Source organism: Microcebus murinus, chromosome 6 (assembly GCF_040939455.1).
Source record: "Microcebus murinus isolate Inina chromosome 6, M.murinus_Inina_mat1.0, whole genome shotgun sequence".
In the NCBI taxonomy this organism is placed as follows: domain Eukaryota; kingdom Metazoa; phylum Chordata; class Mammalia; order Primates; family Cheirogaleidae; genus Microcebus; species Microcebus murinus.
In genome coordinates, this window is record NC_134109.1 from 98,193,937 (window position 1) to 98,209,645 (window position 15,709).

Here is a 15,709-nt window from a genome sequence, read left to right on the forward strand (position 1 = left end):
TCTCGCTTTGTTGCCCAGGCTAGAGTGAGTGCCGTGGCATCAGCCTAGCTCACAGCAACCTCAAACTCCTGGGCTCAAGCAATCCTGCTGCCTCAGCCTCCCAAGTAGCTGGGACTACAGGCATGTATCACCATGCCTGGCTAATTTTTTCTATATATATATATTAGTTTGCCAATTAATTTATTTCTATTTTTAGTACAGACAGGGTCTCACTCATGGTCAGGCTGGTTGTGAACTCCTGACCTCAAGCAATCCGCCCGCCTGGGCCTCCCAGAGAGCTAGGATTACAGGCGTGAGCCACCGCGCCCAGCCACTACATGACTTTTAAAGGCTGTAAAGAACATGCTGGAAATTTAAGTTGTGTGTAGTTTTCTAAAAATTATAAACATGAAAATGAACAATATTATTTAGCTTAAAAGTGAAAAATTTAAAAGAAATTAAATATCATAAAAATTTTCTGTGGGAAAGCAAACCCTAATTAAGAGTTTTAAGCTCTTCCAGAATAAAGCAGATACATCATGAATAATCTTACATTAGTTTTTTAGAAAATAACATTTTTCTGAAACTTTGTGTATTGGGTATGTATGTATGTGTGTGTGCACAGGTGTGCTGGGCAGTAGGGAAGATAGAGTACCACATTTTTAATATACTTAACATTTAGTATTGACTAAATGTTATAGCATTTAGCTTGAGATAGTTTACAAGATAGTGACAGTAAGAATATATTTATTTATGGACAAAAAAATACATATACCTCTTTAATTTCAAACTTGAGTAGAAGATTAATGAGCTCCTCATTTGGGACCTCTGCAACTTTTTTTAGTTCTGATCCTTTCATACTTTTACTAGTCTGTGAGTCTCCATCTTCAGCATCAAAATACTCATCATCAGACTCTAAAGGAAAAAAACATTCATATGATCTGAGACAATGTCCATTGATAACTGTATAAACACTCAAATCTAAATCTCCCAAAAGGAAATTTCACTTGTTAGATATAATCTTCATATCCAACATCAAAATCGTTTTTTTTCCAAAGTTCCACAAAATGACTCAATCTGGCATGTGGTAATCATATTTAAAATCAAATAGCAAATCTTGTCTTTGATAATTCTGTTTTTCACTTTAGTTCCTTCATTCAGTACACAACTAAGTATTTACTGGGCATCAATTACCACGTATCAGATTACGCTAGCCACTAAGGACACCAGAATGACCGGGATATTCATGGTCCTGTCCTCATGATGCTTACATTCTAGTTCAAAATTAAAACAGATAAATTAGGACAGAGATAGAGAAAAGGATCACATAGAGACTGGGGCAAAAAAGTAGCTTACTTAAAATCTTAAGTAAGCACTGTCAACCACAAAAATCTCTTCGTTTATCCAATGAGGAAAACTGGGCTTAAAGAAGATAAATGACTCAAAGTCATACTATTATTAGCACAACTGGAACTAGAACCAGTAAATGACTATAGCACTTTCAGAATTTCCTTATTTTGTGAAAATGTTACCTCTACATAACAAGTTATAAGCCTGCTTTAATAAAGAATGTTTTATTAATACTTTCCTTACCTGAGTCCACTCCATCTAGCAATAGTGAAGTACTAAGTAGACCTTTTGTCCCACCCGAAATAACAGGAGTTGAGGACACCTAACAAAGAATTCAAAAAGTTTTCTTAAAAATACTCATTCAGTAGGATTAAATGTATATAAATGAGAGAAAGACTAAAAAGTAATAGAGACAGAGAGAGATGGAAAGACGTATATACTTAATATACAAATCTTCTAACAAAAAATACTATGCAATCAACTAACTAATGATTGGCTAGAATTTACAAATTATTAAGACCACGACCTCCATTTACAAGGACAAAACTATGTGTGAGTCTAGGTTAGTCTGTTTGCCATTGTGTATAATTTACATGCTGTCTATTATAATAATATTAAAGTACATTTTTACTACAGGTCCCTGGGAAATGGTATCACCATCAGTAGGCTCTCTCAAACTTCATTTCAAAGTAAATGGAAATCCAACATGTTTTTTATGTTGTAAAGATCAATTCCAATTAAAATGACCTAGAACTTTTAAGTCCAACATGATGAAATTTTACACCAAGTGTTTTATCTGCATAATTTTAAAGAAAATTTCTATTCCCATTTAAAACAGATCTTATAAATTTGAAAGATATTTTCCTTTCATTTCTATATTTTTGGTCCTTTCACTTATAACCTTTGCCCTAAAATTGACTTTTAGTACTACTCTAAAACAGTGGTGAAAATAAGAGATCTAGCATTTGTATTATATCCATTTACCTGTCTCTCTGGAGACTGTGCTGATGATTTCTGTGGCAAGGGTATACTATTAAGCAAACATAGCACATCTTTCATCTTCTGGTCAGAAATTCTCACATGCATCAAAGGAAGTCCTCCTGTTACTTTAAATCTAAAAACACAATTCAGTTGTAAGGTTTTAAGGTCAGCTTCTCTATATTATAGAGGGGAGAGGGGATGGAAGAAGAGACTACATTGCAGAGTCAAAGTTCCTTTGGACCTGTTTCAATCTAATCACACCACTGCATCCTTTAGACACTGTCAAGAAATGGGAACTTCTATGGTAAGCCACATTTCCAGATAATTTAAACATATCCTTCATAATCCTTCATAAGCAGTCAAACCTTTTTAAGTCAACTAATTTTTATGAAAATCTTTTCAAATGCTATTCTTTAGTTCTATAAAACTAAAAACACCTGGCATCACAGATTTCTCATCATAAACACCAAAGAGTATCTATCCCATTACTACTCTCTATCCCCTTGTCTTGCTTTCTTTTTACACAGAGCACTTGGCAGCACCTGACATATCATATATTGCCATACACTTGTTTATTTTATGTCTCCTCTGATTAAAACGTAAGCTACATGGGGGCATGTGTTTTACTGACTGGTGAATCACCATCATCCTTTCATCAGTTGCTCACTTGTTGCCAGCTGTTCCTATTCTGCTTCCCCACTCAATGGAACTGCCTCAGGTTCGTCTGTCCCAATAGTTTTGTGGCCGATACTTGCTGCTCATAAAGCTCTTTCAGGTTGTTGTTTAACTTTGGCTTCCTGACCACACTGTGAACAGCTCCAGTTGACAGATGACTAACTGCTAGATGCATTACCGGGAATCAGTAAAGCAGTATTTAAAGGGAAATTTATAGCACTAAAATGCCAATATTGGAAAAAAATAAAGATATAAAATCAATGACCTCAACTTTCACCTTTAGAAACTAGGAATGAAAAGCCAATGAAGCCCAAAGTAAGCAGAAGAAAGCAATAATAAATATGAAAGTGGAAATCAGCAAAATAAAAAATATTCATAAAAACACAATAGAGAAAATAATTGAAACCAAAATCAGGATCTTTCAGAAGATGATCAACAAAATTGATAAACCTCTAGGCAGAATGAAGAAAATAAGAGAAAAGGCACAAATTACTAATATCAGTTGTGAGAGAGGTAACATCAATACAGATTCTTCATGTATTATAAAGGTAACTTTATACCAATAAACTTAACATCTAAGATGGACAAATTCCTTGAGTCACACAAACAATAACTCAAACCCTCATTTAAAACACTTCAAGCCAGGCACAGTGGCTCACATCTGTAATCCCAGCACTCTGGGAGGCCAAGGCAGGAGGATCACTGGAGTCCAGGAGTTTGAGACCAGCCTAGGCAACACAGCCAAGAACTCATCTTGACAAAAAATTTTAAAAATTTAGCTGGGCATAGTAGTGCATGCCTGTGGTCCTAGCTACTCAAGAGACTAAGATGGGAAGGTCACTTGAGCCCAGGAGTTCGAGATTACAGTGAGGTATGATCATGCCATTATATTCCACCCTGGGCAAAAGAGTAAAATCTTGTATCTAAAAAAAATGAAAAATAAATAAATAAATAACCTGAAACATATAAAAGATCACTCAAAAGAATAGATAACCTGAATAGCCTTTTTTATCTGTTAAAGAAGTTGAATTTATAGTTATAAACCCTCTCAAAAAGAAAACTCTAAGCCCAGACAGCTTTACCAATAAATTCTACCTAACATTTAAGGTAGGTACCAATAAATTCTACCTAACAATTCTACACTACATCTTCCAGAAAACTCATTCCACAAAGCCACTATTACACTCTTACCAAAACAAGAAAAGCAAAGCACAGACCAATATCCCTCATAAACAAAGATATAAAACTTCATAACAAAATTTTAGCAAACCACATCCAGTAATGTTTTTTAAAAAATAACACAAGGGTGAGTATCCTTTATCCAAAATGCTTAGGAAAATAAATGCCTTAGACTTTGTAATTTTGGGATTTGGGAATATTTGCATACGCATAATGAGATAACCTGGGAAATGGGACCCGCGTCTAAACACAAAATTCATTTATGTTTCATATACACTGTATACACATAGCCCAAAGGTAATTTTATATATTATTTTTAATAATTTTGTGCATGAAACAAAGTTTGTGTTAAGTACTTATGTATGGAACTATCCATTTGTGGTGTCAGATTGGCACTCAAAAAGTTTTGAATTTTGGATCATTTTAAATTTGGGGTTTTCAGATTAAGGGTGTTCAACCTCTATGTCATTATCAAGTGAGGTTTATCCAGCAACGCAAGGCTGGCTTAACATCCATGTGATAAAGAGTATCAATGAGCTACTGCTACATAAGACAACATAAATGAATCTCAAACTAATTATGTTGAATGGAAGAAGTCAAACAAAACAATTAAAATGCTATGATTCCATTTATAGAAAATTCCAACAAATCTATGTTAGAAAGCAGGCTGATGTTCGGCAGGAAGTTGGGGAAGAGGATTTAGGTAGGGAAAGAAAGGAAAGGAAGCGGTACAAAGGGAACAAAGAAATTTTTGAAGGTGATGAATGTGTTCATTATCATCATCATTATTTTGATGACACTTCCACAGATATACAGAAGAGGTCAAAACTTATCAAATTGTAACTTTTAAGTAGATACAGTTTATTGAATGTCAATTCTATAAAGCTGTTCTTAAAAAGGCAGCATAAATATTTTATAACTGTCTACTTAAATTCAAAAATCAGTTTCTATTTTTTATTCTCTTAGTTTTTTCAGGATTCTACATGATTTCATGATCAAAAGAATCTCTAATTTTTTTGAAGATTTCATTGATACTGAACTTTCAACTGCATCCATTCAAAAACATGGATTACCCAACTTTTACAGAATATATTATAAAAGTCCAAATACTTCTGAAATAAGAGAGGTGATATATAATTCAAATATACATTTTCTTACAAATGTGTTTCTGCTACAAAATAGAATCATCATTATTTTTTTCTGTCTCCTATAGAAATCTATCTTTCCTTCCTTAAAAGCCAGTAACTGATGCAGATATACTTCACCTTGTTGATTTTCTAATACAAAAGAAACTCATACATTACCTGGCCATTCTAATGTCTTTTTCTACCATTGCCTTGGCCAACTCAACATGAATATCCATTGGTTGCAATATATGCATAGTTGATGGATGCTGAAATCGGCACTTTTTCCAGTTTTCCTCTTTAAAAAATAATTTAAAATATTAAATGACTGTTTTTTTAAATTATCAGGTATTCTGTGGAAAACCACTCTAGGTTAAAACAGAGTCAATGATTACCAACTTTTACTTCTTTCAGCATACAAGTTAAATAACCTATTTTTATAATACAAATAGGTAACAAAAACTGTGATACAAACTTAATTCTAAGTATTTGCATAACATTCATATGATAACATCTTGCATGTCAAAATAACCAAGAAAAAAAAGCCTCAGGAATTTATTACCTTGATTCCAGAATTAGTGATGGTGGACAGTTACAGTGAAGAGGGGAAAAAAATAGAAAAAAAAAAGGAAAAAATGAGATTTATGGGGTTCCTAAGTGCAATATTTACACTAGCTTAGCACATAATTCCAAAGTAAAAATGAGTTTTATCAAGTAAGATTTTATGACAAAAAAGTGTAATAATCACTTTTCTTCAAATAAGGTCTCAAAGACAGATTTTCCAATGGCTAATGGAGTCCTATGAAGATCTTTACTGATGGCAATGATTTAACAATTTTTATCACTTATAATTCAAACAATTATACTTAAGTACATACAAAAGAAAACCCCATTTTAATGGTCTGTGTAAGTACTTCCTTTCAAGGAATTACTGGGTTCCTAGGATATAAAAATTAAGTAGAGCATTATATATTTATATTTTAATAAATTTCATCCCTCCTAATAGAGTATTAACTCTGCATACAGAAATTATGTCTGTCCTTTTCTCCAATGACCTACCCCAAAGTGATATATTCAAGGATAATTAACAAATACTTATTGTTCCTAAAAAGTAAACAAGTCTAAAAAACCAAAAATCTTTACTGAAGTAGTAGAAAACACCAAAGCTTTTGGGAAATAATCAATTACCTTTAAGGTTTTAAGACTGTATCTACAATGTTGTGGCAATGATTAATGCTGATAGGCTCCTATCTGGTTCTCTTAAGTGACCAATAGTATATGTGTGCAAAATGGTTGTCAGAGGTGATATACACACACGCATGTACATACACATACATTACTGAAGCTACTCAACTTTAGTTTCAAGATTCTAAAAGTTGAATAATTGTTTACCTGCTCTTGCAAAGAGTAGTTGCACACTTTTTATTTCAATATCAAACTTGTCATATGCCTTGTCCATTATTTCTTCCAGAGATGAATTAGTAGTCTTCTGTAAACCTTGATCTTTACTGTTGAGCTAAAATGAAGGAAAAACTTGAATTTTTGTTTCCCAAACAGCAAAGTATATATATAACATACTTCAGTTAGGCTTCTGATAAACCTAACTAAAATAAATGATTGCCCTTAATGAATTCACATTTTAATGAATTTTCTGATAATTATTTACAAATACTTCATTAGGAATATATTTCAGCATACATCTCCATTATAGATGAGAAATAGGTGCTCAGCACATTTTCATTAATTAGATCATTTACACAGCTGTCTGCCTCAAATAACCTGCCTGACATGCAACTCCTCCTTCTTGGCTCTCAGTAGTAATTGTCACTTATGACTCAGCTCCACGACTAACCACCCTACACCCTTCACCACAAAATAGCAAGGTTGTTTCTTCTCACCACTATACCACATGCATAATTATGCCATTAGAATTCAGCTCCAATCTCTACTTCCTTTCCCCCTTTTCAGTGGTGGCAAGGATCAATTCAGGACTATACAAGTGGTCTTCAAAAAGTTCATGGAAAATGTGTATTACAAAAAACCATGCACGAATTTATAAATTATTTTGCACTAAAATAAACTCATACTATCCTGTTACAACATGTCTCAACAGGACCTACTTTGAGGCAATAAGAAGACATGAGCTTGAAATGAGTCCCTATCAAGAGCAACACAAATTTTGCTAAAATTGAAACAAGAACAAACACTGAAATTATGATGGGGGAAGGGTGAAATCATTGATGCTTTACAAAAAAGTTTATGGGGACAATGACCTAAAGAAATCAGCAGTTTACAAATGAATAACTCTTTTTACCAAGGGACCGGATGATGTTGAAGATGAAACTTCCAGCACCAGACCATCAATTTACAAGGAAAAAAAATAAATCCTGGGCCCTAATTAAACAGGCCCCAAAATTAACAGCAGAAAAAATAGCCAACACCACAGACATCTCAACAGGTTCAGCTTGCACAATTCCAACTGAAAAATTAAAATTGAGCGAACTTTTCACTGAGTGCCAAAACCACTGTGCCCAGATCAGCTGCAGACCAGAGCAGAGCTCTCAGTGGTAATTCTGAACAAGTGGGAGGGATCAAGATCCTGAAGCTTTTCTTTGGAAAATTGTAAGGAGATAAAACATGGCTTTTCCAGTATAATCCTGAAGACAAAGCACAAGCAAAGCAGTGGCTCCCAAGGACTTAAGTGGCCCAGTCAAAGCAAAAGTGGACCCATCAAGAACAAAGGTCATGGCAACAGGTTTTTGGAATGGTCAAGGTATTTTGTTTACTGACTTTCTGAAGGGCCAAAGACCGATAAGAGTGTTTTGAGAAAATCAGCCAAAGGTTTGGCAGAAAAATGCCTGGGAAAGCTTGACCAGAGTCCTCCTCCACCACGACCACCCTCCTTATTCCTCTCATCAAACAAAGGCAATTCTGTGAGCGTGTTGATGGGTAATCACTAGGCACCCTTAAAGTCTGATTAGCCTAATAGTCCTGATTTGACTCCTGACTCCTTTTTGTTTCCTGATCTTAAAAAAAATCTTTAAAGGGCACCCAATTTTCTTCAGTTAATAGTATTAAAAAGAAGACTGTGTTGGAATGCTTAGATTTCCAGGACCCTCAGTTCTTTAGGGATGGACTAAATGCCTGGTATCATCACTTATAAAAGTGTCTTGAACTTGATGGAGCTTATGTTGAAAAATAAAGTTTACATTTTAAATTTTTATCTTTTAATTCCATTTTTCCACAAACTTTTTGAAGCCTCCTCATATATTTTGAAATTTTCACGTTTAACAGGGGCTTAGATTTCTATGAAAATCTAGAAGTTCTCTTGCTCTACTTAGTTATTGACAGTGCTTTAACAAATATACATTCGTATGTGTACAATTTCCTATGATCAAAATATATAAGCAACAGATAATACTGTATAATTAAACTCCGGAAACCATGAAAACTAGGAATGCTTCTCTCTAATTAGGAGAAGATAGAAGTAATCCAGTCCTCAATGTCAAATCACCTACCACTATAGAAACTTTGGCGGGGGTGGGGGGGGGGTGGGGGGGGTTGGTTTAATAGCCATAAAATATATATAAAATACTCTCAGCTAGGCTTAGAAAAAAGCTAAGATAAAGTAAGTCTAGGTTTACTTTAAGTAAACTTTGAGGGGGAAAAATTCACATATACCTACCCGAAATGTACCAAAATCTAAGATCAGAAGGTTTGACTTTTCATGATGGAAACCTGTCTGTGGAACTACTAGATAAGAAGGCTTCAGGTTTATCCTTAAATCAAGAACTTTTCGAGTTTCAATAATATGTGTAAGTCCTAAAGAAGGCAAAGAAATAATGAATGGTCAATTTGAAATATAAGAATTTTACCTGAAAAGCATTATAAAGGAATGTCAGTTTTCCTCACAAATTAGATTCTCAATTCAGCATGTAAGGTGAAAATTGTGTAAGTCAGTAGGAAACAATCATATCATAGCATAGTATAATAAACCTAGCATAGTTAGTATTTTATCCAGGGATAGAAAAATTCATTATTTCCTTGGTAAAGGAACCAGATAAAATGGGACGTGGGTTTAGAGGCCATGTTATACAAAAGTATGTATTTTTAAAACTAGATCCACACACAGTGTGATGAACAGTTTCTTAAGAAGTGAGATGGAGGGATGTTTTCAATCTCAAGCTCATCTGAGCACAGGTTCTTGAAAGTAATAGCAGACATAATCATCTGGACTTCATCTTATTCTCTTTCTCACCAAGTCTGGCAGGTATATATAACTTCAAGTAAGCCATGTCCACTCTGTACTATAATACAGCCTGAGTTTAACACATTAACTGTCCTGTAAGTTGTATTTAACTCATGCTAGCTTTGAGCCCAGGGCCTCGTGAAGCATATGTAACTCATGTCTCTTCACCCAGGGAGCCACGTGAACTATTTTTCAAGTTGCATGTAACTCACCCACAGAAAACAATTAAAAATAACAAATTTTTCATTAAATGAGAAAGGACTGTTTTGTTTTCAAAGTCTTTATTCTATCTTCATAATAAAACACTGTGGCCCCAAGGAAAAAATTCTTTTATCTAGTGTAGCAGTCAATGTGTTAAAATAAAGAAAAAAAGCAATGTACACTATTTTAAATATGTTTACATTAGAACAGACAAAATTTTTAAAGTTTAGTTGATGCTTATGTAAACACTAAATTTTTTACCTGTAGCTGTTCTCTCTTTAATTTCTTCCAGCTTCGTCAATGTAGCTGATGTTATCTGCTCAAGATCCAATCCGTTATTTGATTGAAAGAAATCAACCACTGCATTGATGGTTTTCTATAAAAGAATTTTAAAACATAACCAAGTTACATATAGCACTTTCTGTATTATAAATTTTAAGGTTTCACCTCAATTCTAAACAGCTGTGGCTTTGAACAAAGGAACTCTAAAGATATTCTGTCCTACTATTATACATCTCCCTAAGGAATGAAAGAGAACTTGGAGAAAGAAATAGCCTAAGTGAGCTTATTGGAGAGACAACAAATATGTGTATATCATTAAGGTGCCGAGTACATGTTCGCCAGTGTCATGTGGATGCAGCAACAGACATTACTTCTAGTTTTAGCCTCCAATTAGTCAGAAGGTGAAATTCCACTTCTCTACACTATTACTGGATTTCCTTGCACTTTGAAGTTTAGAGAAGAAATAGCAAAAAAGCTGCTCATCCCTTGCCTATATGCAAAACTCGAACTTAAAAAAAAATCAGAGATTTTTCCCAGATGAAAAGAGTTCCGGAGATTGGTTGTACAACAATATGAATGTACTTAACACTACAATTTTTAAAACTGTAGAATAAATGAGCTCTGGTATCTTTATATACTGCCTTCCACACACATCATGAATACAGCTCTAAACTGCAAAGTAAAATTAAGTCAAAGATCTCAATGAGAGGGCGGGGCCAATCTCCAAGCAATGAGACAAGTAGTGAACCATGCCCACCTTACTGAATAACCTGAGATGATGGATAAGACAGGCTGAATGAAAGGTGAAGCCACAGATACAGAACTTGAGGAGTCAACATTTTCGATAACATATAAATGCTGATACTTTTTTCTCATGTGAACAATACTAAAATCTCTTTTCATCACTCCTAAAGTTCTTTGAATTGGTTCTAAATATTCACGGCAAAGAGACAATACACAATAAGGAGTTGAAGCAGGAAGTCAGTGTATAACTAATTGGGAGTAGTAGCTGGTACAATAAACATGATTTTTTAAAGTATACTAGATTTTAAAAAATTTAACATAAGTGCATACATTATGGTAAAAAAAATCTGTAACATGTAAAAAAAACAAAATTAGGCCGGGCGCAGTGGCTCACGCCTATAATCCTAGCACTCTGGGAGGCCGAGGCGGGAGGATTGCTCGAGGTCAGGAGTTCGAAACCAGCCTGAGCATGAGTGAGACCCCATCTCTACTATAAATAGAAAGAAATTAATTGGCCAACTAATATATATAGAAAAAATTAGCCGGGCATGGTGGCGCATGCCTGTAGTCCCAGCCACTCGGGAGGCTGAGGCAGGAGGATTGCTTGAGCCCAGGAGTTTGAGGCTGCTGTGAGCTAGGCCAATGCCATGGCGCTTACTCTAGCCTGGGCAACAAAGCGAGACTCTGTCTCCAAAAAAAAAAAAAAAAAAAAATCAAAATTAATAGCTAAGCATGCACTGCTTTTGAAACAAGAAAAAAGTGTTATGAAATGCACCCGTTAAGTAAATAAATGTTAAATATGAGAGAGGAGAAATAAGAAAAACACATGTCAAAAACATAAGATGGTTTTTAGAAAGAATCACTTTCTTCTTGTACTTACAGCATCATAGATGACCTCCACAGGCTGAGATTCAAAAATCAGAGTCTGGTCAGCAGGACTATTCTCTGGATTGGTTTCAAACTCTATTTTAAGTAAGGATGATGCAGTATCACCAATTGAAGCCACAAGTGATGGTATAGTATCTTGCTGCCTCAGACCTGTTATATACCAGTGTTCTAATTTTGCTTCTACCCTATAATCCAATGAAGAAAAAGGAAATGATATAAACAATATCCTTTGTAATGTAATAGGTTAAAATATACATTTTCTTTTAAAAATCTCTGAGGACCAGGATCATGCGCATTACCCAGAGCTGAAGTTCAATCTCCTTAGCCTGGCATTCTATTACCCACACAGTCTTGTTGCTGTTGTTTTTATTAACTCCTCTTTATCCCGATAAAAAAACCATTTTACTTAACTCAAGAACACTGCAAAAGTTTTGATCACTGTTGTATGAATAAAAGCTCATGCGACACGGATGAATTCTCTCCTTATTTCCATTCCACTTTCAACACCCTCCTTCATCCCTGCTCCTCCTAGTCCTTTCCATTCAGCTAGCATAAGCCTTCTCCTAGCTCAATTATTCTCTTCCACAACTGAGCTCATGTAGCAGTAACTATGATGTATTTAATTTTACAATGCCTTCTCATCTTTGAACGAATACATTATATTGTTCTTCAATTATTAACTTTTTGTATATCCTCTCTAATCAACAATAGCATAAACTTCTTGAAAACAGAAATTTACTGTATCTATTCAAAACTTTCACAGAATCGAGCCTATAAAATAAAACAGTATCCAGCAAATATTTGTAAAGGAGAGGAGGGAGGGTGGGACAAATGATGAAGTACCTAAATAGCTCCTCTATAACACAACAAAAACAAAGATAAAAAGACTATCTTGGCACATACAAGGAAAAGAAATTAAAGAAGAGCTACTACTAATGAGTTTTTTTAATCCTGAATAACAAACAACTTTTTGTCCTAAAATGATAACTAGAAATAAAAATTGAAATAAGAAGCTTTTAAAAACTTACTTAAGTGCTTGTGCTCCTGGTCGCTGAGATACTTGAGTGCCCAGGCCAATTATCTGAATTTTTAGTATTTCTGGAATATTTCTGTCTTCTCTGATTGTAATAGAGGTGCTAACTAACTTCAGGGTCATTATATGAGCAACATACTAAACAGAAAGAAAGAATGAAAAGTTTTAAAGTTTAAATAATTACTTTCTTTGATAATTTCTTATTTAAATTTATTGAATAATAAAGTTGTATAACAAATAGAGCATGGTACATTCTGGCATTCATATGCTCACTGTAAACAAAAAAACACTTAAACATTCAATATAAAATTGCCTGGTCCAATAGAATATTTACAAAAGATTCAAAAATTCATTTCTCTTAGTTTTAAAGGTTGTAACAATGAAACAATGATAAAACATTATTGGGCATAAAGATTCAATTCAGCAGCTTTCACTAATGCAAATTAAGTATTTGGGACCAATCCTCTGGCTGAGGAAAAGAAAAGCCATACAGAACATCTGCTTGATAGTTATACAGTGTTAATAAGACACCAGAAAAAAAAAATCCTGGCCCAAAATTCGCTGGGTGAAGACTGGAAGTAGGACAGAGAACCAACAAAAGATGTTCAGTTTCTACAGAGAAAATCACAAAACATTATTGAAAGAAATGAAAAAAGAGATAGAGGTATATGCTACATTAACAGATTAGAAAATTCAATACTGTAAAGATATCAATTTTCCCAGAATTAATTTATAGATTCAATAAAACCAAAATCTCAGTTTTTTGTAAAAACTTACCAGCAGATTCTAAAATTTATATGGAAATTTAAAGGGCCAAGAAGAGATAAGGCAATCTTAAAGAAGACCAGAGTTGAAGGATTTACACAGACAGGTTGCAGGGCTGATTATAAAGTTATAGTAACTAAGACAGCATATTACAAACACAGACAAATGGCCAATGTAATGGAATGGATTCCACAAGTATATGCAGACTTGACTGATGATTAAGGGGTAAAGGGAGAGTAGTAGGAATGCATGGTCATTTCCATAATGGGTGTTGTGTCAAACAGACAGCCATGTAGACAAAAACCAAATTTTAACCTCAACTTCACACCATGCACAAAAATCAATTCTAGATGAACCATAAATCTCAATATATAAAGTAAAATAATATAAAGCTTCTGGAAGAATAGTTCCATGATCTTACGGTGAGAAAAGACTTTTTAAACAGGACACAAAAAAGCACAAGCCATAAAGAAAAAGATAAATAAATAAACATTAAAAATAAGAAAAATAGCCATCAAAAGACACTATTAAGAGAATAAAAAATGCACTTTACATTGTGGGACAAGATATTTGCAACACAATTAAAAATGAAAAACCAAGCCATAGTGTGGGGGAATATTCTAACAATACATCTAACTAGCAAAGCCTGTCATATCCAGAATACATAAAGAATTCCTATAACCAATAAGAAAAAGACAGACAACCTAACAATGGAGAAAAGACTCAAAAGCCACTTCACAAAGGAGGTTATCTAAAGGCTAGTAAATATATTAAATGTAAAACCTCTTTAGTCATCCTGGAAATGAAAATTAAAACCATAATGAAACACTACTATATATCCCCATTTAGAATAGCTAAAATTTAAAAGACTGATAATCCCTATTGTCGGTGAAGATGTGCAGCAACAAGAATCCTCATATACTGCTACTGGAAATGTTCTCCAACTTGGAAAACTGTTTAGTAGAATCTAATATTAAACATGCTCATATCCTATGACCCAGCAATTCTACTCCTAAGTAGATGAACAAAAAATCTTACATATACACATATAAAGACACTTAGAACTTCAGAGCAGCATTATTCATAACAATCAAAAACTAGAAACCACCCAAATGTTCATCAACAAAAGTACAAATAAATAAGATGTAGTATTTTCAAATAATTGAATCCTATACAGAAATGAAAATGAGCAAAATACGTCTACTGCAATGACAGGTTTGAATCTCACAACAACAAAGCTAAACACAAAAAAATACATATTTTATGAGTCCATTCGTAGAAAGATAAAAAATATGCAAAACAAGATCATAGTGTTTACAGCAAAAAACAAAATGAAATCAAAGACATGATTCCCACAAAAATCAGAATAATGGTTACCTTTGCAGAAGCAATTCTGGGGCATTCAGGGGCTTCTACAGTGGAGTTCCGCAATATTCTAAATCTTGACCTTAATAATTGCTACATACCTGTTCCCTTTTTGATCAATGAGCAGTGCATTTTAGTTTGCTCATGCTTTTACATATGAGTTATACTAATATCACAATTTAAAAATTTTTTCTTAAGATAAAATTTAAGATTCAATTTAACGCTATAATAAGTACTTTTTATCAGGTTATTCTTACATTCACTACAGCAACTCAATCTAAAGTTAGAGCGAGAACTTTAATCAGGCCTGACTAGAAGTATTCAACAATTAAATAGTAAAGTAGAAACTAATAACATATTCTTATTAGTTACTTTAAAAATCAATAACTTTAACCCAATTCAATCTAACAAAGTAAAATGAGACAGAAATACCTGTTAAACCACTCAATAATTACCTGCTTGGGTAAAGTTAGGTTGTGGGTAGTCTCACTATAACCAATAGCAGTGAAGAGCTTATCTTTTTCCTCTGGAGTCATAAGGTCATCAATAGCTACAAAGAAAAGACAACATTTTAAGAAATTAATTGCTTCCATTTTACCAATACAATTGAAAAGTCAAACCAAACTACCATGTTTCCCCAAAAATAAGACCTACCCATAAAATAAGCCCTAGCAGGATTTCTGAGCATTTGTGCTATATAAACCCTACCCCCGAAAATAAGATGGGTGTGGCTACACAGCTTATCCGCACAACCCATGCGTTTCCTCTTGGGGAGTAGTAAAGAAGATGAGCAGCCCTTCTCATCTGTCCCATGGGACAGCTACTATCCCAGAGGTGACTGGAAAGGTGTGGGCAGCCCCGCCAACAAGGTCGGCTCACCCTGTCAGGTCCCGG

The 15,709-nt window shown here is 34.1% G+C and overlaps 1 protein-coding gene across 5 annotated transcripts in view; it reads right to left on the minus strand.

Moving 5' to 3' along the window:
• Positions 1 to 15,709, minus strand: part of VPS13C (vacuolar protein sorting 13 homolog C) — a 165,730-nt gene that overhangs the window by 97,797 nt on the left and 52,224 nt on the right. For all 5 annotated transcript variants that reach the window (XR_012919788.1, XR_012919789.1, XM_076004438.1 and 2 more), the window contains 10 exons: positions 15,271 to 15,365; positions 12,681 to 12,823; positions 11,645 to 11,837; positions 10,000 to 10,114; positions 8,974 to 9,110; positions 6,681 to 6,804; positions 5,469 to 5,586; positions 2,314 to 2,443; positions 1,573 to 1,651; positions 755 to 894 (listed from right to left, as the gene is read on the minus strand). Coding sequence is in view for 3 of the 5 variants with exons in the window: in XM_076004438.1 (XP_075860553.1) it covers positions 755 to 894; positions 1,573 to 1,651; positions 2,314 to 2,443; positions 5,469 to 5,586; positions 6,681 to 6,804; positions 8,974 to 9,110; positions 10,000 to 10,114; positions 11,645 to 11,837; positions 12,681 to 12,823; positions 15,271 to 15,365 (1,274 nt within the window). In the remaining 2 variants the exon portion in view is untranslated. The remainder of the gene's footprint in view (positions 1 to 754; positions 895 to 1,572; positions 1,652 to 2,313; positions 2,444 to 5,468; positions 5,587 to 6,680; positions 6,805 to 8,973; positions 9,111 to 9,999; positions 10,115 to 11,644; positions 11,838 to 12,680; positions 12,824 to 15,270; positions 15,366 to 15,709) is intronic.